The sequence below is a fragment of the Neopsephotus bourkii genome, unplaced genomic scaffold (assembly GCF_033783945.1).
Source record: "Neopsephotus bourkii isolate Nb327-2 ecotype Australia unplaced genomic scaffold, CSIRO-AGI_Nbou_v1 NB_908, whole genome shotgun sequence".
In the NCBI taxonomy this organism is placed as follows: domain Eukaryota; kingdom Metazoa; phylum Chordata; class Aves; order Psittaciformes; family Psittacidae; genus Neopsephotus; species Neopsephotus bourkii.
Genome location: NW_026901402.1, coordinates 2,483,894 through 2,507,648, shown reverse-complemented (window position 1 = coordinate 2,507,648; position 23,755 = coordinate 2,483,894). Strand labels below are relative to the sequence as shown.

At 36.6% G+C, this 23,755-nt stretch overlaps 1 protein-coding gene across 23 annotated transcripts in view; it reads left to right on the top strand.

The window, feature by feature from the left end:
* Positions 1–23,755, top strand: part of MYT1L (myelin transcription factor 1 like) — a 315,455-nt gene that overhangs the window by 213,069 nt on the left and 78,631 nt on the right. For 16 of the 23 annotated variants that reach the window (XM_061357560.1, XM_061357561.1, XM_061357564.1 and 13 more), the window contains one exon: positions 18,578–19,555. In XM_061357560.1, the coding sequence (XP_061213544.1) occupies positions 18,578–19,555 (978 nt within the window). The remainder of the gene's footprint in view (positions 1–18,577; positions 19,556–23,755) is intronic. The other 7 variants (XM_061357576.1, XM_061357572.1, XM_061357556.1 and 4 more) reach the window with 1 other exon arrangement.

Genomic DNA, 23,755 nt, shown 5'->3' with positions numbered 1-23,755 from the left:
CAGGCTTCATACTCGGTTTACTTTTACTTTCATAATGAAACACAGTGGTTTACTTATTCCAACAGTTACACATGCAGTTAGTGGTCCTAATCAATCAACAAAGGCTGACATTGCTTTTTTTGACTACTTTCCTTCCATATATAGTAGGCTGTGGTTAAGAACTGCAAAAGGTTTACAGAAGTATCTGTATTAGCTTCTCTGCATATTATATGGAATTAAAACTTAACAGGTCAAGTTTTTCTTAGGATCCCATGCTATTCCGGTAATAATACACATGTACATTAATAAATATATATATATGTTCCATGTAAAATACTGATCATTAAGAAAAAATCCTTATGAAATGGGAAAAATGATAATAGAGTTTTCTTTAAAAAAAAAACAAAACCAAAAAACATGATCTTTTGAGAATCAAGATAGTAATCACTCTGCAACAATCCCATTTAAAAGCACAGCTGATTTGCAAGAAATGGTTTCTAGCAATTATTGAGGAAGGTAGGATGGAGTTCCTTATATCTATGGCAAGCAGTAGAGAGTGATAGCATCTTGTTCCTTGTGGGATCTAGAACCTAATCAATAAATCTGGGGGTTTTAGGTAGTTTATTTCCTACTGGTTTCAGTAGGGATCCTGACATTTTGCTTTCTTCCGCTTATAAGCAGCTCTGGTGGCATTTGGACTGTTGGTTTTCCAGGGAAACAAAGTGCAATCGAAGTTAAGGATTATAAAGCTACATAGTCTGAATATGCCACTTGCCTTTCTCTATTGACTACATGGGAAAATGAGGTCTGTCAGCTCTGAATTTAGTTGTCTCAATCACTTGCTGCTCACTATATTATAGATATTGTAGTAAATCACCATCTACCTTTATGTCACATTAGCAGGAAGTCTGAATTGTCTTAAATGTTTCTATATAGAGAAACAAAATTCAGAATTATCTACAAAGTCTGCTAGGATGTCTCTGCACAGTTCTCATGAGAGTTTGTCATTTATGTTCTAAGTATGCTGTTCAGAAAATTTCCATAACCTATAGTCTAGGTGGACAAAACAGTTAAAATCATAAGTATCAGTGACAGAATTTCGTCAGCCAATACAGGACTACAGAGGCAGCAGCTGATGTAATGGAAGGGGAGAGAGGAGGAAGGTAAGATATTTTACCTCTTCTTAGACCAAATACAGTTTTCTGAAGGGTGCATCCTGGGAAACTCAAGTACCTTAGTGATATCTCATTGCCCATACTTTTTGTTAAAAGACAGTGAATATTGGATTAGATTCTCAGAGGATATCTGTAATATACAGGTAATGTAGGTATACAATTCTTATGGAAAACACTTGGACATTCCATGAAACCATCTTGGCATTTTTTTAAATCACGTCTTTGTAGACTCATCATTGATAGACTAAAGGACTTGGAAAATACAAAGGTATCCTAAAGAAACACTCCTATAAATCTCAAAATACCAATTTAAAATAAAATAATGAAAAAAAAACCAAACAAATGCTTTGAGTCCCCAATTCTGTGCTTGTATTTTTACACAGAATCAATACTGATTAATATTGAACCAATATTAATGTGAAATGTTTAATATTATGAAGCAATGAACCAATATTAATGCTTAAAATTCCCAAGCAGTGGCCACAATATTCTCTTTGAATTTTCATTAAATACATTGGATCTCTTTAAAGAACAGGTATCTACCCATCTGTCTACAAACAGACTTGAGAAACCCTTATGTTCAGCACCACCACTACAGGAAAGATAAATCTTTCCAATTTCCCTTATATCCCAGAAAGAAATTGCAGATAGACTACCTGTGTTACAATAACCTGGCCTGTAAATTGCAATACAAATTGGAAGGAGTAGGACAAATGACTGCTTTTGGAGTGCCCTTTCTCTGTTGTGATACTGCTTCTGAGAACCTTTGGGTTGAACTCTTAAGGATACATTCGATTTGTAAGGCAAACTGAAGTACTTTCTCCTGAGAAGAGCTCATTTCAGGTAGTTCGGTCCCAAAGACTGTTTCACAAAGCTTTTCTGTTATAGAAAGAAGTCTCCATTGGAGGAGCTCCTGGCACAAATGTTCTAAACCACAATTTAGCTTATATCACATGAAGACATTCAAGATGGCTTGTACTCCAGGTATTTCATAATCTGCCAGGGGCAGAAAGAGTTAGGCTGATTCCAGACCTGAGGAAATTTGATACATTAATCAAATCCATCACAGATGATGTCTCAAAACTATTGCAGTTTACTTTTAAAATGAAATAAAGCTACCACATGGACCTAAAGATAGGTGTTCTACCCATTTTCACATTTCTTTAAGTTGTAGGATTGTTTTTAAATATCTGGTAGTATGTTTGGGTTTTTTCCTTGACTTGCATGAAGAATTGGAACATGTAGTTCTGAGCTGGAAACCTCAAGGTTGTGGAGTAGAGGGGTGAAACAGTTAAATACCTTCTGGATACCTTTAGTTCTTATGTAAGAAGTTCAGATCTGTTTATTACAAGTGTTACATATTTGTGGTTGGTTGGTTGGTTGGGTGGTGGACTGCTTAAACATGACTGTGGTGTTAGCTAGTAAACTTGTGCTGTGTTCCGTGATCAAGGTATTTCCTATTTGCTGCACACAGAGAGTATAATTTTTTAAGAGCATTATTTAAACATTATTTTTTAATTCTCTAGACTGAGATTTGTCCTGATACTGAGCTTGTGTACATCAGGACAAATCAAGAATAACTTCATGTCAATAGAGTTACATTTATGTGCCATTGTTTTGCACACATAATACCTAAATTTTCCTCCCCTTGAAGATCAAATTTATAAGGTCTCCTTCTTTGTGAAGCTTTACAGAAGCTCAGTAAACATTCCAGGTTGTGTCCAGAAACTTACATGTGTCTTCAAGCAGTTAGTAGCCGTCTTTATTTTAATGTTTAAAGTTAGGAATGTACTTAAATATATTTCTGATGTAGAGGTTTGCACACTTACTTCCTTCCCTACAAATAAAAGGCCTTAAATGCTAATGTGAAGTATCTGATCCTTCAAGAGCAAATGATATAATTATAGCTTTATGCAGTGTAAAGAATTTATTCACCTTTGATGAGATGGATTATAGAGCTCTGCCATACATGACTTCTGTTGACACAAGCTGAAATTCTGTAGAGGACATTGGAATGCTTAAGGAGTTCAGAGTCTAAACTGAAGGCAGTAGTAAGAGCATCATGGAACACATTCAGCATCACATCTGATTTTAATGCTGCTTCCTTCTGAATCTATTTTACATGACATGGGGTTGCTTGCTTGTGCTTTTAATCCACTAACCCTTTCCTTCAGTGTTAGATGAACTTGAGATATTGGACCTATTGTAATGTCAGACTGTTTCAGGGCTTACGTGTGACTGAACCTTTCTGTAGTCTTGCCAGAGCAGTAGGCCTGGAAAGGAATCACGTATCTCAGCAGTGCTGCTTTGGATTCTCACAGATTGCAGTCCTCAAGAAGAGACTGTGTAGAGTTTGCCTTTTCTGTATTTCCATTGCATCCTTCAGCTTGCAGGTAAATGCTAAATGGATCCTTGATTTTGCCTCTTTCATTTGTAGTCTGGCAAGATCATACAGTAAAATTAATTATTGCTGGAATAAGATAGATTGAAGAAGAAATTCAAAGCAAGTGCTGTAGCCTTAGAACTGTATTCCTGTTCTCACTCAGACTCTCTGTAACTACTTCATTACCAACTGTGCCAAGAAGCTATTTGGTTATGTGCTGTAGTGCTTTAAAAAACAACATTATTTGCAGACATAAAAACCTCATGTTGTTACTGAAAGTCTCATATCTGGTATATTGCATTTCTGGAAACATATTCACAGGTTGTGCAAAACCAAACTCTTTATGTTCTCTCTTTGAATTCCTTTGCCTTTCAAAGTGCTACTTCAAAGATTGCATTGTCCACACTGTACAGTTTACGCAGTGACCACAGACTCTGTATGAAATCTTTCTGACACTACAGATGTAATGATTCTTAAAAATAAGTTTCCTTGGTCAGTATTAGAAGTTCCTATTTTTCCTCTTGTGTTTAGAGTGCAGCTCTAAGGACAAATTTTGATTACCCTATTTATTTGTAATTCCTGCCAGGCTTACAGATTTTGTCCTTAAAGAGTGAATACAAATGACATCTTTTGACCTTGAAAAGCAAAGGACCTTATTTGGTAGCTGTAGGAGTTAATTTTCCACTATTACAGTTCCTTCAGGAGATAATAAAATGAAATTAAATAAAATTCCAGATTGGATTGATCATTTCTTCTGATCCATAGCTATTTTCATAAACCAAATTTGCAGTCTTGGCAAATGCCTCAAGTCACAGAAATTTTGTTTTACTGGAATATATAAACAACAACAATAACAAAGCATTCTTTTGAAACAAAGCCACTGATGTATAATCAGCATACATATGTAGTACTGAATACTTTTATTATTTATTTTATTATAGAAGCACTTATTTCTCATTTTACAGTTCTCAGAACAATTCTGTCCTGTTCTTTTGTTACCTGTATCACATATGACATAGTCCTTTTAATACCATGAGAGATACTTTCCTTTCTGTGAATTAATGTATTTTGCAGACATTTTTTGACCCGGGGAGCTACCATTAACGAGCTGGAAGGTGAAGTCATTTAGTGGAAGATGAAGAGGATTAATGCTAGGAAAGAAACCATTTCAATTTGGTAAAGGATGTTAAGTAGTAATTAGGAAAGGCCACTGATGTGTTTATGGAAAGGCCACTGATGTGTTTATGGACCCAAGCTGGTTTTGGTCACTGTTGTTGAAATCCTCAAAATTATTTGGCACATAAAGGCTTCATGCAGAAAGTACTGAAAATAGTCACTAACATTAAGTATGTGAAGTATCCATATCACTGTACTTGGGTTTTCTTTATTCTATATTTTTTTTCCCAAGGAATCCATGTCAGATATATTCTCTGTGCAGTAAATACTACTGTTTAAGCAAAAATTTGTGATGGCTCTGTAAAAGAAACTTTTGCCAGTTAACAGGATTGGCAGCTCAAGACTTAATGAGGTTTTATCAGGTGAATTCATCAATCTGATAGTTATGTCATTCCAAAAGCTTAATTTTGCAGGCTTTGATATTAATAGGAAGAGTAAGTAGTAGTGTTGCTGTGACACTAAACACATGACAGAAGAGCTGAATTTACAATTGTAAAAACAAAAAAAGCTAGCAGGCATTTTCTTCCTTGTGCTCTGTAGATGTGGATGAATGACTGATGGTAATAGGGGAAAGGTGTGTGTTGCATGAGTACTTCCAATGATCTAATACAGGCATGTTTGCAAAGCTGACCAGCCCCATGTCAGGCTAGGTTATATCTTTTTTTCCAAAGTACATGTAGTGAGATCCCTTACTCATCATGCACACTTTTAAGGTATACTGTGCAACTGCTTTTCTTCTGGTTTCTATTGTATCAATCTATTGTTTCAACAACTGGCTCAGCTTATGATAGAACTTACATATAAACAAGATGCATTTGCTAAACAGTTTCTTGGACACCATGTAAAGCACCGGAATTAAGTTTTTACAGAAGACTGTCTTTTCACCATCTGCAATATTTAAAACATCATTCAGCTTTAAAGACTGTCATCCAACTGAAAGTAAAAATTGTTTCTTTTCCTGTTTCAGTATGTTAAACAAAACTTTGCCCTGAGATCATTAAGCACAAAATATGTTTAAAAAAATTAACAGTGAAAATATAGAATGATAGATAATTATTATCAGATCATTAGGAATAAGGCTGGTGTTGGACATACTAATGTTTATATTTGCATTGTTTATTATGCAATGAAAGCAGTCTGTGGATGTCCTTATCTGAAAATACAGACAGAAAAGACAACTTTTAAATGAATAGAAACTGAAATCTTTTCTTGGGGCCAAGGATCCTCCTGTATTTGATGGAGTGAGATCAGTGTTTCAGAATAGAATGAAATGGAAGTTCTGCCCCTGTCTGTAACTCAGGTACCTGGGTTGAATGTGAGAGGTGATGCAGTTCAGTACCATATTTCCTTTTTTACTAACACAGAAGGATAGAAGCTAGACTAGAGATTGCTTTGCATAAGCAATGCCCTTGGACATTCTTCTGAAGCTCTAGCACATTGTAGAAGAGAACCTCAAGAACTGCAGTAGACTGAAGGGGGTCATTCTTCTGGGAAAGAGGAACATGCTGTGTTACTGTCTTTGCTCCAAGGACACTCTAACCATTTTGTTAATTGACTGCTTAATATTAGGCTACGAAATCAGTCCTGGCAGCTGGGATCAGACACTACATTCCCCTCTTTTAGGCAAACGCACTTGTATAACATGTATAATAAAGATGGTATGTTTTTGCATGACCCAAATAGCATAAAAAACCCACCTAAAACCAACACCTGCATCTTACGCTACTTATGTTTTCTGCTTCCTAGTGGAGCTAGTAACCAGTTTACCTTTTATTGGGGTGATGAACTTTTTTGGGAGATATGTTATTGAATCCACTCAAACTGAGAGCTTTTACTCTTAGTCTTCCAGTTCTTTAGCAACTGACCTACTAAACAATGCATTTTACCTGTGAGATTGCTGGGTGGGGATGAGCAGGGGAAATGAAGGAGGAAGCAGGAACTTTTTCCCTTGGCTATAAATTAAAGCAAGGCAATCAGAATAACACTTTATGGGAAGCCTTTTTCTTTCAGGTGTGTATTAGAGCATACCTATTGGATTAGATGTCTCTGGGAACTTCTGTGTGAAATCACTCAATGTCTAGGATCCTTCAAGGCTTAAGTGGTAGATAGGTGGAGAGCTTCTTAAGGTTGAAGATGTTTTGGTACACATAGAAGCAGAGCCTTGAACAGTTGACCAGTGTTAGAGTTTAGATGTTTCCTAGGTTGAAACCACAGATGAGCATAGACATAGTATGGCCAAGAAAAATAGAAATATGATTGTTCCTTTCCATACAACATGCCACATGAGAATTCCAATATGAAAGTGGTGTAGAAATTGCTTCTGCTATTCATAAGATATACTTTTAAGTAAGTGATTCATATTGAAATGCCCATTAAAGATAAGTATGAGTTTAAGAACAAATATGATTCAATGACCAGAGGGTCTTCTGGCACAGAATTGGAAACCGTAAGTTCCAAGTGTAAAAGGGAGTACAGGACTTATGCAGGAGGAAGGGGGGGGCAGAGAAAGGAATGGAGAAGAACATAAAGAAATGACTGGTAGGTCAGCATGGGAGTACTGAAGAGGGCAAGTGAAACATGCTGTTAGGATTTCTTCTGGACAGCAGGAAATGAGAAGGATGTGAAAGATGCAGTCTAGAATATTCATTAAGCGGAATCTTTAAAATTATAATAGGAAGGCTTTAAGATGCTAGATAATTTTACAGTATAGCTGATCAGGGCTAGACAAAATACCCACGCCCCCCAGAAATGCAGCACAATACAGTTCTGTTGTTTTATTTCTCCTCCCTAACATGAGAGCATTTTCCTTCAGTTCATGATGTGATGTAACTTACTGTGTCTTTATGCTACACTGATGAAATCTTATTCTCATTAGGGCAATCAGAACTAGGTACATGCAGAGCACTTTTAAAAACCCAACCAATAACTGTATACTCCCTGAGACTTTCTATAATATGGAAAATCAGGATTATGAAACTTTATTTGATCTGTGGAGTAGATACAAACAGCAGTGAAACCAAATTACTATTTAGAAATCATAGAAACATAGAACTGTTAGCATTGGAAAGGTAATAAAAAGCAATAGCAATGTATTCATAAAAGAAAGAACAATTGTCCTTTGGCAAATACATTTTTTGCTTGAAATACACAAACTGCACATCACTGAGAAGATAGGAAGTGTGAATATGATGCACACAGTTTATCTGAGTTTTAGGAACAGATTTGATGAAGTTCCATTTAATAAAATAATTTTGAATCATAAAATGTAGTACAGCAGCAGACAAAGGGAGAGAGGGGAAAAGTTCATGTCGGGTAGGTTAATTCCATTGGCTGTTAAGTAGCTCAGGTACTCCAGTGTGCAGAAATTTAAGTTAATGAGACTAGAGACTAAAAACTAATCATACAAAGTGCAATTGAAAGTGAGCAATATTTAAGATGGTTTCAGTATAAATCGACTGATGAATACTTGAAGAAAAAAATAAAACCAAAAATCGTTTCAGGCAGAGATAGGGCTATTGACTTTGTCTCATGCATATTACTTTCACCAGTGAACTCCGGCAAGACAACTTCCAAGCATCCTGAGACCAGACTCAAACTCAAGTTTCAGTTTTATAGAGTGCAAGGTTATCTCTGTATCTATGTGTGTGTGTGTATTTTGGAAAACTGACTATTGTAGTTACTTGTTTGGTTGATCCACTTTGTAGTTTGTTGTCTCTCTGAGGCTAATTGGAGTAAGGGTTACAGCAGAGATGATGTGCACTGAGATTGTGCCACACTATTTAGGCACTCTCAGGCTGACTACAAAGCCACTGCTGTCATAGCATGTAGGTATATTTTTAGTCAGAAATATATAGAAAAATATGTAAATATGTAGGTGGTTACATTTGTTCAGCAAAAGTTTTCCTTTTATGAGATACAAACTTTGATCATTATTACAGTGCAGCAGTGGGAAATCCCTCATAGAGGAACTGACAGTTTCTAAAGTGGTGGCACTCTGTGTTCTTTAGGTGGACAGGTAGTTGGAACAGCCTTACTGGAAATATCTTAGTAGATGCAATAGTGACAGAAAAAGGTTTTTTAGATCTGTTACCATAGCATACATTTCCTGCATTTGACAGGTCTTTAGTACTCTGATCTCCTTCTTAGACATTTCCAAACACACAGGCCATCTGTACATGTAATATAGATGGCAAATAAACAGAAGAAAATAAAGACTATTTGTAGCTAGCTAAGAGCTAGCTGCGCCATTTTCTAATTCTTGAGGTCCATGTTATTTTTGGTAGTGACTGACTGGGGTAACATCGCTAAAAGAACAGGATCCTATTTGCTTTACTCATTCCTTCTGAAGCTGTGGCTAACAGTATGCATTCTATAGATCCCAACTTACAGATTCTCATGCCTTCTTCTCTGTCTCTTCAATCACAGTAATCAAATACTAATCTGTGTGAGTGAATAAAATAGACTGTACTCTACTCATCTGAGTTCAACAGTTGCGTGGATTGAGTCTGTACAGTCAAGTTCTACCTCACAAAATAGGATCACCACATTCAAACTCCTTGGGAATGAACCCTAAACAGCATATTTGAACTGTGTCTGGAGACTTCTGGAAGGGTGTTAATTCACTCAAGTTAAAAATAATTCCAGGGCTTCACTAAAAGTATAGTGGCATGAATCATAGAATCATAGAACAGTTAGGGTTGGAAAGGACCTTAAGATCATCAAGTTCCAACCCCCCTGCCATGGGTAGGGACACCTTGCTCTAAACCACATCACCCAAGGCCTTGTCCAACCTGGCCTTGAACACTGACAGGGATGGAGCATTCACAACCTCCCTGGGCAACCTATTCCAGTGCCTCACCACCCTAACAGGAAAGAATTTCCTCCTTATATCCAATCTAAACTTACCCTGTTTAAGTTTTAACCCATTACCCCTTGTCCTACCACTACAGTCCCTAATGAAGAGTCCATCCCCAGCATCCCTATATGACCCCTTCAGATACTGGAAGGCTGCTATGAGGTCTCCATGCAGCCTTCTCTTCTCCAGGCTGAACAGCCCCAGCCGATCTTCATATGGGGGGTGCTCCAGTCCCCTGATCATTCTCATGGCCCTCCTCTGGACTTGTTCCAACAGTTCCATGTCCTTTTTATGTTGAGGACACCAGAACTGCACACAGTACTCCAAGTGAGGTCTCATGAGAGCAGAATAAAGGGGCAGGATCACCTCCTTCGACCTGCTGGTCATGCTCCTTTTGATGCAGCCCAGGATACGGTTGGCTTTCTGGGATGCAAGGGCACACTGCTGGCTCATGTTCATTTTCTCATCGACCAGCACCCCCAAGTCCTTCTCCACAGGGCTGCTCTGAATCTCTTCTCTGCCCAGCCTGTAGCTGTGAAGATGTGAATAATCATATGCCACTGCTTGGTCTGCAGTTCTGTCCATAGCTGCTTTATTACAGAATGGCTATAATCAAATAGGCAAAGCACCTTTGTATTCACTTTTACGTTAGTCTATGGAGTATTGCTCAGCCTTTCCTGTCAGAAAAAGATGGGGAATGAGTGAAATGTGGATGAAGAAGCCAAATGACAGAATAAGGAAAAAAGGAACAAACCTCCTAACAAAAAGGTTTACATTTCAGATGAAGTAAAGTCTGGAACACATGCACATAAATGTCTTTGTCCTTCCAGATCCTTTGGCACCAAATTAATTGAGGGACTAGAATGGCAGGAAAAAGAAATTTCAACAATATTATATTTAGCAGTTCTTTCATCCTCTAGAAACATCAGTCATGTATGCCTCTGTCCCGTCTGCCAGTCAGGTCAGATTATGATCAAAGCACGAATAGGCTTCCTCTGATAATCAAACACAACTAAAAATAAGTAATTAAACTTTCAATGGAGATCAAACACATCCAGTAATATACAACTCTGTCCATGTAACTTGAGCATCTATCCCATCGAAGACATCCATAATATCCCATCCACATCAACCTTTCCCTATATAACTTTGTCTGCACCTAAAGACAGCTCCTTTTGGGTAGCTTCTTTATTTCTTCCTCCCTGTGATTCCTACTGTTATACTAAAGGTATTGTTCAGCAAGGATCAGTTTTAAAGTTTTGAGTAAAAGCAATCAGGATAGGATTAGTCCTATCAATTTAATTTAGAACCATTCAAGAGAAATAGTCACTTTTAAGGAATAATTCGGCCAAACCACTTTAGACACTTTAGGATTAAATAAATCACATTCCAGGACGTATGGTTCTGTTCACCTCCTGATCTAGATGTCAAGTTCGTATGGAGACATGTTCAATATGGACATCTGCATTGAGTCAGAGGTCTGAGCTGAAAAACAACAAAAAGAGATTATTTATCGCTGTAGTAACAGTTTCCAACATGTCTTTCACAGAGATTTGTATGTGAAAAAAGAAAATATTAGTTAGTGAACTGAAAATGTGTTCTTCCAGCTGCATTCTTTCTAAAGCAATGACCATGGAGAGGCGTATAGGTAGGGGTCAGTGTCTCCTAAGCAGCCTTTGGAGTAGCCCCATGAGAAGCTCCATATCAAGAGCTGAGTGGGTGTTCTCCCATCGGTGCAGCTGGTCCTCTGCTCCCCTGCTGTGTCCCTGCTGTATCACAGTATCTGGAGAAGAGCTTTGGATTCCTCATTGCCTGCTGCCCTGCTGAGCTGTGGAATCCTGAGAGAAAGCAAGAAACTGCCGTATTCCACTGAGTCATTGTAGGGCTATGAGACAGAATATCTCCCCTCCCTCATACAGGCTTCCTGGGGAGAAAAGGTAGGATGATATGAATACCAGTCATCAGCTAAATCTGCCTCATTATCTACCCAGACAGAAGTCAGGTTAAAACAGTTAAGGGCTGCCTGAACTTAGTTCTCAAAGAAGCATGGACCAGATGGGAATGACTGGCTAAATTGTATTGCTCTTGTAAACCCAGCATATCCTCTTCTGATCACAGCAAGTTCCTTCTCAAACCTAAACATATGCCTTCGTATCAAATATTGCAGATACTACAATCCAAACAAGCAGGCTTCATACCAGCCAGGGACCTTATCTACTTGAAAGGATGCCTGTAGGTAACTGAAAAGTATTTTCTGCTCCTTCTGTAGTGGATTCTCAGCATATTCACTGCCTTTTGACTTTTTGCAAATAGTGTTTGGCTGTCAGGATGAAAAGACTGGAGGTTGTAACCAGAAGATTGTGGGAAGTGATTATTCCCCTTTATTCAGCATTTACGCTGTTGTATGTGGAGCATAGATCCAGTTTTGGGCTCATCAGTTCAAGAAAGCCTTGAAATACTGGAGTCCAGTGGGGAACAACCAAGATCAATAAAGAGCTGGAGCACATGATGTACAAAGAGAGATTGATAAAAGAGTTCATTCACTTGAGAAAAAAAAGGCCACGGGGAGATCTTACGGTGACCTTCAGCTACTTGGATGGATGGTAGAGGGAAAATGGATGTGTGCAGTAACAGAGTAAGTGGTATCAGGCACAAGCTGTAGCAAAAGAAATTCCATTAAGAAATAAGGAAGGAATTTTTCACCGTGACTTACCATGTAGGTGGTCAGTTATGAACAGATTTCCCAGAGATGCTGTGGTGTCTCCATCCTAGACAAAACTGCACTGACAGGACAGGTCCCTGAGAATCTGCTCCAAGCTGGTCCTTTTTTTGATCAAGGGTTGGAGCAGATAGGCTGCAGTGGTCTCTTCCAACCTCAGCTACTCCATCATGTCATGGCACCAGTGCAATGTAGAATGCATGTGAGATACTCTAAGATTAAAAAAAAAAGGCAAGCAGCACCTTGTGGTGAAAAGACAAAATCTTAAATGGAGTATATCAGCTTAAGTCAGAACCTAGAACATTTGTCTGTCACTTGAGGCAAAATTACCACAATCATGGTCTTGTCAGAGTAGTTGTCTGACATCTTCAGATCCTTTTCCAAAACTGTACTGATACGGGTAGCTCACAGGTACATATGATGGGAAAACATGGATAAAAAGAAATGACCTAATTTTTAAAAATACATTGCATCCTCATTCATCTGGATTATCTGGTGTTTTCTCTCTTTATCTAAATTCCTGACTGATTCTATGGTATTAATAAGAATAATCCAAGTAAAAACATCTATATTCTACCAGTACTTTATGTGAACATCTGTAGATTAAGATGCTATTTATGAAGGTATGACATAGAAGCATAACAACAGGTCGTAAGAATGGCATAAGCAAATTAAAAAAGAGCGTTTTAGGACATTGATTATGTACAAACACTTGTGCATTTAGATGAGAATACACTGATTTGTTCAGAAAACTAAATCTTAAAAAAATTGCTATGCCAAAATAATTTATTAATGTTCATTTTTTTCTATTTAAAAATTGTTTTGATAGTAAAATGAGGAAAAAAACACAGGAAATGCTTTTATAAGTCAGCAGTCACTCAATGATAGGAAAGAAATTCATATCTGTAAGGATACTTTTTAGTCCCGACGGGGAAAAAAATAGTACTTAATTCTCCAGTGTGCAAAACCATATAAAAAATGGAACCCATAAAAATTGAAAAGATCAAAATCTAACTGGGAGGAGCGGGGCAGGTGGGGGGAGGAAGAAAATAATAAAGCACAGTAAGCCAGCAAATTATGTACAGTATTTAAAAGTCATTTAAAAGTCTATATGGGCTTGCTCTGTGGTCCTCACTCCGACTTTATAATACTGAATCAGGCTGTGATGTGCCATCTTCTATAGCTCAGACCTTTCTTGCCATGCTTAATGATTTCTACTCTTCATTTACTTTACTTTGAGCTTTGGTTATTAGTGAATACTATAATTATTGTAGGAGAGTCTAAACAACAAATCCCAGCATTACAACTATTACAAGTAGGTACAGAAGACTGAAGGGGAGTATTAATAAAAAAACTGATATAATGGAATAGAGTGCATCAAATATATAAGTGAAGAGTTATCTTTTTCTTGTGACTTTCATTAAGTAATATATGGTCCATAAAGGAATCAGGTACTGTAAAAACAAACTGTTTAGGTCTTCACCTAAAGTACTTAACGTGTAAAAGAACTTCAGGAACTTTTGCAGAGTTGAAGAAAGAATTGCACATAGTCGGCTTCAGTGTTCAGTTAGTCCCTGAAACAGGCATATTCAAAGGCTTGGACTCTGATCAAAATCCTGTGTAAACAGGAGTGTTCAGACTTTTAGAGACCTTGCTTAGGCCCGTGGAAAGTTACATGTGTTCTCTGTTTCTCCAGTATGGAGCAGAGTTGTTGAGAGCTCACTAAGTTTTCCAGCTCTTTAGTTTCTTACTCATAAGATTTTCCCAGAGGAGGCAATGTGAAAAGAACCCCCTTCCTCATACAATGCTGTAACTTTCTAATATTTGGGATTCATTTGTGCTAATGTCTTCTTGAGAAGCATATCTCATAGGTCAGCTATCATAGATGGTAAAGTGGAGTTGTTATGCATTCACCTCAATTTACAGCTTCAAGGGAGAAAAATGGTGGTGTGGTAGTATCATATGATGAGCACTTAGGAGTTGACATGTGGTGGTAGCAAGAACAGTGAAGCATTTTTAAAACAGGCAGTGCTGCCTGGATAATGAAATCATCCATCTGGGCAGGAAGCTTTTATGACCACATATAAGTCCAGCTTGTTAGCCATCATGTTTTCCTGTGCTTGGGAGAAAGTGAATAATTGGATATATGGACCACAGATTTGGGAAGTTTTGTTCATGAAACCTATGGGCTTTGGTAGGAATGTAGCTGCTATTACTGAAGTATCATTGCCTCTCTCTGCAGAATCTCTCAAACTAAATGCTGTACATTTTCCTTTTCAAAAAGAAGATGCTGTTTTGCATGACTCCCTGCACTAAAAACAGCAAGCCATTTGCCATTTCTTTCACCAAAAAAAAAAAAAAAAAAAGTTTAAATATGGATGTGATAAGAACAAAGGGAGGAAATAATCAAGGACGTAGAGGCTGTAGTCGTTATTCTCCAGTGACTCCTGGTATGACATGGAAAGAGTCACTCAACTTCTCTGTGTCTCAATTTCCCATCTGTAAAATGGGATTAAAATACCTACCTCACAGGGGTGTTGTGAGGCTTTCTGAAATAATGTTTGTAAAGTGCTTTGAGATCCTTGGATGAAAGGTGCAATAAGAAACCAAATTATTCACTTTTTTTAGTGCGATACAAGAGTGCACTTCTGTTGAGATGGCTAAAGTCTTCCAGCTTTTTATAGTTATTCCACATAATTTTCACTTAATTCTTTTTGTGTCATTTGTTATATCTGCTGGGAGTTGAACAAATTTTGCCATGAAGAATACCTAAATTGTCATAGTATTGCACAAATGAGGGCTGAAATAATCTTTTAAAATTGTGTTGCAAATTCCTAGTCCATGCAACCCGAAAGCTAACAGAAAAAGGATATATGATAGCTTTGTGCACTCTTCACATAAACTGGCTAATTTGTGTCTTTTGAGACAAACTCAGCCTCTTCGCCAATTAAACAAATATGTTGTGGGTCAATGGTTATAAAACTTGTGACTTACATAGAGGGTGGAGAAGGTGCTTTAGTCCTGCATGTTCAACAATCAGCCATTAAACAGTACAGTACAAATGTAGTTACTGAGCTAAAGGTTAAATATTAGGAATCATAGAAATGGGAAAAGAAAGCAAGATCAGATTTTGCAGAGCTAAATCAATGAAAAGGCATACAGGTTCACATGGAGCTGCTAGGCTGACATACTTTCCAGAAGACCCTTAAGTAATACACAAAAATTCAGTACTAAAAATTTCAGTTTAATAGACAGGTGACATAGATGCTTCACTAGAGCAGGCTCCGTATCCAACAGGCAGTTTTTGAGGAGATGACATAGTATACATAAATATCCTTTTCATTAAAATTAACTGCTTCATGGAGATAAGAAACATGAGCAAAACAGTTGTTAAAGAAAGAAGATGCAAAAGAAGGCCAAGAAAATAAAAATGAGGAATAAAACTTTTCCTGCTGCTTCATCTGGGATTCATGCTTCTCTTCTTCACTTCCTTCTCCTCCACCACAGTTTTTCCTTCTTTTTAGAATTGGAAGGGCAGGAGATCTGAAAAGGATATAACCAAACAAACAGAATAAAAAACATTATAGCTGTAGCTTTCACCCAGCTTCACCTACTGAAAAGGATTTACATGTTCACTCATACAGCATGTGATTCGTATTTTGTCTTTTCACTGTTGCGGAGGCAAATTATATCATACTCCTCACAGTGGTGATCATTTATATGACTCTTATAAAAACAAACACAAAACCACATTTTTAAAAAGAAAACCCTTAAACTTTTCACATTGCAAAAGTTGGCCTAGAAGAGTCACTGTGTACCTGCACATTTCTCTGGATGATTTTCTCAAATACCTATTTTTCCTATTCTTTATTTCAGTATTCTTTTAGAGCTAGATTTGGGCTGATTTCACCAGTGTTTGTAGATATCCTAAACTTGAAGGCACTGGCAATTTTTTTGCTATAGCTTGCTGCTTCTTTAATTACTTTGATGTTCCTTCTTCACATCTGCCTGCCCATCAGACGTAGTTACAAGAAGCACCCCACAAAAGTAGCAGTTTCTACTGAAAAATCTTCTTGGCTTCAGATTTTATCCTTGACATTTAAATGAGCTTGGGATTTGTTTGCACATGTCACTTCAGAAAATTATCAGTGTATAAAAATGTTTGCTTCTTAAATAGCACAAACTATCCAGTAATCCTTAACTGCATACTTCTGTGCATTCATTCAAGATGGACATTTTTCAAATATGAAGTGCAAGTGGCATCCCTTACCACTATATTGAAAGTCTGATACTCTGATATGAATTATTATTACCTTGAGAACAAAAGCAACTAAAATAAAACCTTTAATGATAAATAGGTAACTCACTATTGACTTGGAATATCTTGTCATATAAGAATACCACACGTCATTCACAATTATCTTCCCTCTGTATTCAAGTAGGTATTATACATAGTATTTTACCATTAGTGTAATTTTTTTTCCTCCTAGATGTAGCCTAGTCATCTATCAGTTCTGCTGCTTAACTACAGCCTACTATCATCCCAGGATCCCTAACCACTGTGTAGAAAGAATACTATCTTGTGGCTGAAATATTAATTATTGTGCTGTTGAGCTTTGTATTTTAAATTCTGATTTACTATTTTGTCCACTGACATAAAAATTATCTTTATCAAAAATTATTTCCTGTCACCAAAACATTAGTGTACGAGCCACCTACTACCTGAAATTTCCCACTTTGGTTTGTTTAACCCAAAACATAAAAGTCACACTTTAGAAAATGCTATGTGTTTAGGTGCACTAGTGTTGAAAATACATTTAAGCTGAAAAGATTCTATCAGAAGTTGATGGACTAGCTCTTGAGTGGATGTTAACTGTCCTAGCTGTTCTGGCTTATTTCAGTTTGCACCAGCTGAAAAAACGGCCTAGCATGTCAACATAATGCCAGATTTAGGAACTTTCTTTTCCAGTTGTGATGCAAGACATTAAAATACTGCTTGAGTAGCTGATTATCAAATTATAATTTATGAGTTGTTCATTAGTAAATAATGATGAATGTATATGTGATTTAAGAATGCGTCTAAGAATGACATAACTTCTTAGTCAACATGAGACACCAGAAAATGCTCTTTGGATGATATTCATCTGACCAAATATGGATATTCTTAAGGTAGGCATCTAGTCTGAGTCCTTCTGTTGTCAATGTAGAGAAACAGGCACTTCTAGTACTTACTAATTTTATTTTCAAGGTGAAATCATAATCAGATCAGGTGGACTGTATCTTTAAAGTGTCTGCTTCTCTTACGGACTAAGAACAAGCATATCAAATAGCTTAAATGGATGCAGATGTCTGCCTTGCTCATGTCTAAAGTTAGGCGAGATGAATCTCACCCTCAGGGCCTCACATTGGCTCCATCATTATTAAGTTATCCCTTTATTATTCAGTAGTTGCTAAAACAAAGCAAAGTAAGATGTGGCAACTCTGCACCGTTATGTTACAATATACAAGACTGTAGATAACATGACTGTTTATATGACCATATAATTTGGGCTAGCGTAGTTACCTAAAATTATATTGTGCATAAAAGTGCTTCTGTCTTCCTTTCATGTAACAGCTCTTGTAAAATTCTTACTTCTCCACAGTTTGCATAGATAAACTGAGAGATTTTGATTTCTGCTGATGGATCCACTAAGTAAAAATGCCATTTTGATCTTTGCATAGTCATTGGTTATCTAGTACTAATGGTGTATATGGTGTTAAAAAGTGACCATTTCCTGTTTGGTGTATATTCTTTCTCTTTTGGTGAATCGTGTTCATCAGTAAGAGAATAAATCCAGTAGTACTTATTCCTTTGCCATCTACCATACTTACAGGACATACAGGAGTAAGAAAAGTTAGAATCATAGGCAATTATGTCATATTAGGAAAGTGATTGTAATAAACCCCATAAAACTGTAAATACAGAAATGAAAGGAGAAACATAAGTATTTATGCCATAATATTTAGCAGTAGTAGTAATTAGTATTTTGATTGGTTTTTTTATTATCAGTTTTGTGAAATAAATTCATGCAAATAACAAATAAACAAAAATAGCCTTATGGACTATAGAGAAATTCACTTCACATGGGCCTTAGTGCTATAGAATTGCTGTATGATTAACAATATTTGACATGCAGTTTGTTTTCTATCCATGTGATTGCAACAACAGTTCCAATTGTAGCCACTTTTTTCTTTTCTTTTCCTTTTTCTTTCTTTCTTTGTTTCTTTCTTTGTTTCTGTTTTTTATGCAGAAGACCATCAAATGAATTGTCACAATACTCGAATAATGCAAGACACAGAAAAAGACGATAACAATAATGATGAGTATGATAATTACGATGAACTGGTGGCCAAGTCATTGTTAAATCTTGGCAAAATTGCAGAGGATGCAGCATACAGAGCCAGGACAGAATCAGAAATGAACAGCAATACATCTAATAGTCTGGAAGATGATAGTGACAAAAATGAAAATATTGGTCGGAAAAGTGAGCTGAGTTTAGACTTAGACAGTGATGTTGTTAGGGAAACAGTGGACTCTCTTAAATTATTAGCACAGGGACATGGTGTAGTGCTTTCAGAAAACATTAATGACAGAAATTATGCAGACAGTACTTCACAGCAAGATAATAGGAATATGAACTTTGTAATGCTAGGGAAGCCTGTGAACAATGGACTTACAGAAAAAATGGTGGAGGAGAGTGATGAAGAGGTGTGTCTCAGCAGTTTGGAGTGCTTAAGGAACCAGTGTTTTGATCTGGCTAGGAAACTCAGTGAGACAAACCCACAGGAAAGAAATCAACAGCAAAACATGAACACTCGTCAGCATGTCAGGCAAGAAGATGACTTCCAAGGAAGAACACCAGACCGGAATTACTCTGATATGATGAACCTAATGAGGCTTGAAGAACAGTTGAGCCCCAGATCTAGGACTTTTTCTAGCTGTGCAAAGGAGGATGGTTGTCATGAAAGAGACGATGATACCACCTCTATTACTTCAGATAGGTCTGAAGAAGTGTTTGATATGACAAAAGGTAACTTAACCCTGCTTGAGAAAGCAATTGCTTTGGAAACTGAGAGAGCAAAAGCCATGAGAGAAAAAATGGCAGTGGAAGCTGGAAGGAGGGATAATATGAGATCATATGAGGAACAGTCTCCAAGACACCTTTCTGGAGATGACAGGAAGCCTAAACCCAGTGACGGCCATGTCAAAAAGCCATATTATGGTAAAGGTAATATTTCTATATACCGTATGTTATGTCATGAGAAAGTGTGAGCTAATGTGTTAAGTTTTGCACAGATATCTGAAATGAAGTTGTTAATTTCAGAAAATGGAAAATTTATTTAAACTGTAGTAGTATGACATAATTGTACAATAGCATCATGCTAGAATTATAAAAGCATTAATTCTGCAATGTTAGAAGTATGTACAAATGATTTGAATATCATTTGGCCAAATTAAAAAAAAAAAGAACTTTTAGGGAAACAAAACAAATATGAGATCATGTTGAAAGAGGCAAAGATTTTTCTCAATTTTTTAATATATTTTGTACTAATAATTAAAAAGCCATGAGAGAATTATTTTGCAAACTATATTGGAGAGTGGGGTTTTAGTAGCAGGCAGTCAATCAGCTATGAAGTGCATATTTTACAGATTAGATTGGGTAGGTGGCATCACGACATATAAAATTATCATCAAAAGACAGTTATTGATGAAGCCTCTCCCATCTAAAATGTAGAATTGCCTGATAGATATTGAATAGTATCAGAATGACTGATAACATAAGATAAGGGCAGTGACTGCACATTAATTATCTTAAGATAGTAAGGTAATGGAAACCATTTGCTATGCAAGGCATGGTGTGGCCTGGGCTGAGATCAATAGCAATTTCTTTCTTATGTGCATTCCACTTCACTGGTTTCATTCCATTGTGGAAGCAGTTAAGGTGCTGCCTTGATTATAATTCAATACAAAAGAAAAAAAGGAAAAAAAAAAAAAAAGAACAGATTAACGGTTGCCTTTAGAATGACTTAATTTACGAGATTATGATGGTGATGGTGTGTTTATATTACCACACCCCTCTTTGGCTTGTCTACATCTGTACATGTAGGGCTGTGTTGTATAAAGTGTTCAATACCTCCTGAGACTCATTGAACACCTGTGATTCCCATTGACTTTAGTGGAAGTTGAGGACATGGTATTTCTTGGGAGATGCTAAGCAGGGACTGGCGTTATCTTGTATTTGTTGTAAAAATACTTTGTTTCCTTTCTACCACTGAGATGGTGGGCATTTTTCTCCTTTTTGTAACTACCTGTTTTGAAAAAGTGATACCTTAAGATCTGCCTGTGACATTCAGGTAGGCAGGCAACATCTTGGTCCAAAAAATGTTTTGATCGTTTTTTGCAAACCTTAAAGTAATGACCAGTTGTTTAGAAAACCATGCAAATTACTCATGCCAAACACTCTTCTGCAATGTATTTTAGCAAAGGTCTGTTTATTTTTAACAGAAATATATATTCCAGTGAGTGCTGTAGTAACTTTGGGTATTTGGGGAAGCCAACTTTATTTATTTAGCGTATTACTTCAATAGCCATGTGGATTTTGTGCTAAATGTTGTTCACATGTGACCTGTTGTAGGTACATTTCCCTTTAAATATATGTGTAATAAAACCAAAGAAAACATGGCAAACCAATATTAATTTTTTAAGAGCTCTTTTATCTCAGGTGTTGTCCAGCCCTTCCATTCTATGTATGCCTGGGAAATCATTTATGCATATAGATCTGCTGTTTCCAAAAAGACTATATATAATTTCTAGAAGTAACAAAAGAATGGACTTCCTATTTCAGTAAATTCTAGAGGTTCTTTGGACCATCCTATCTCTTAGGAGCTTCAGGCCAAATTGATAATAGGTCCAAACCTCAGACGAGGACTAAATATTATGGTAGTTTGGACCAAGAAACTTCGTGAGTGGATCACTCTATGCTTTTTTAATAAGGGAAGAAACTAAAAAGAAACATTCCTTCATTACTCAAAAAAACATAGGAAACATTCTGGTAGTTTTTGAGATAATCTTTAAATAACACTATTACTTATATCATTTTTCCCCCCCTCCCACATTATCTTCCAAATACTCCTAGGAGACCAAGCCACAGAGATGTATGATATGGTTAAGTGGAAACTTTTTGGGTACACAAGTTTGCAATGAGAACTACCTCCTGACTTCAGGAATTCTGCTTTCAGAGATTGCTGAAACAACTGTTAAGGGACCACTAGCCCTTTTCCCCTGCCATTAAAAGCCTCCTAAACAGTCTTTCTTCTGAAATTTATGAATTTTAAAACCTTTTGAATTCTCTGACAACCTTCACTCCGACAATACTCTCATTGTGGCAAAGAGTGAGGAAAAGTTACAGTATTAGAAAAACCTGTGCAATGTTTCTCCCAATTAGCAGAAGAGAACTTACAAAAGAGTATCCAGTGTTTTGTATAAAGTTGTGAAAATTTTAGTCAAATGTCTTCCATTAAAACCAATGGGAAATTGTGCAAGTACAATTTTATGCAAGTTTTGAAATCATTAAGAATAGTATACAGCATCTTTTCTGACTCATTAGACCATAATGACTCTTAAGGATCTGATACATGCTGTAACTTGAATACACAGCAGATTTTGCTTGACACTGTAGGATCTGAGCATCTGGATCCTCAGTGGCTCTAAATCAGAATGCCTTCATTGACTTTGGTGGAGTTCTGACAATGTGGAGAAGCTAAAGTTCCTCTAGTTTAAAGTCTCTAAAAAGCCATTATGGTCTATTAAACATCTACATTTTTTGCAGTCCTTGAATATTGTTATATTTACATAATATGTATTTCATTTACATACTTATTCAGTTATCTAGTACTTTTACACATCCCAAAGTACTTGACTTGAAGAGTTGCTTAGAGTTGTGTTTGTATGTAGCTGTGGGCTTGCTGTTCTAGTGGTCTCAGCACAGGCCTATCTGGCAGGAATTCAAATCCCTCCTCTGGCATTTGCTCCTTCTGTGGCCTTGGGTTTAATTTCTCGATCGTTTCAATTTCCTAACGTATAAGGGTACAGTCTTTACCGGAGTGTTGTGATGACTGTATAGCACTTTGGAGATAGATTTGTACGTGTATTCATATCATTAAAGAGCATGAAACAAAGAATTGTGTTCTACAGTCAACATGCAAGTTAACTAATGTATAACTGTCATAAATAGGGATTCCATTTGCAAAAGATAAGATTTCAATATCATATTAAAATTTAAGAATGGAATTAAGACATGGAAAATCATTACAACGAGCTAAAGAATTTATCTAAAATGAAGGTGGTTTGGAAGAACTTGGAATGTAAAAGTATAGAAATATATATATGTATATAAACTACCAGAGGGAAATCAAGGAGAAATAAGTCCACAACTGAATGTGAACTTGGGATTGTATTGATTCATGATGAAAAAAATGGGTTGTATGTGTATGAAGTACTGACATTTCCACTGATTGTACTGAGGTTTGCCTTTGTTGAAGCTGGGATGGAGTTTAATGTAAGAAGGACTTAATGGAAAATAGCTAGCAAACACTTACTTTCCAGAGACAAAAGCATAAATACTGAAGCAGAGCAATTACAAGAGCAGCATAAAATAATTAAATGAGTATAGCCCAGATTGGGTATTGAAATGTAGATGGTCTAAAAAAATGGAAAGGGGTTGTTGGATGATCTTGAGCCAAAATGAGTATAGAGTTACAGTTACAGGATACTCAGTTTTATTCCTCTAATACTAATATGAAAATCAGCAATAGTGTCCAAAATCTGGCAACTGTGGTCAAGATGATAGGATGTAATTTGTATCCTGTGCTGGACTGGAAGGGTAGGGGTGTTATTTTACAGATGTTCTGTTAAAGAAAACAAGCTGATGAAGTATGTGAGAAAGTTCAAGTACAGGATTAATCTCACCAGCAGCTCCACTACATTATTGGCAGAAAGCTTTATTTTGTTGAAAAAATGTCTATTTAGAATTTTCATTGATTTGTAGACAGATGATCCAACAACATTCTAAAAGATCATTAACCTTTTAAGCATATGAGTAGTCAAGCATTATATATATGCAAGTTTGTAATGGCCCAGATTTACAAAGCAAGTGATATTTTCAATAATTCTGATTTCAGTGTTTACCCCACCATAATGTATTGGAGAGAAAGAATATTTACGTAATTTCTGCCACTTCATAAGGAATTAAAAAAAAAAAACAAGAGTTGTCTCCTCAGTGAGCCTTGGGAAAGGGATTTATTTGTGCTGAATCGTTGAATTTTTATCCTGAAGAGCTGGTTTTGCTACTCTCAGGACACTGAGCTGTTCTAACAGTGCATTTGCAGACCACAGATAAGAATGTAAAGAAGGGAAACTCCAACTAAAT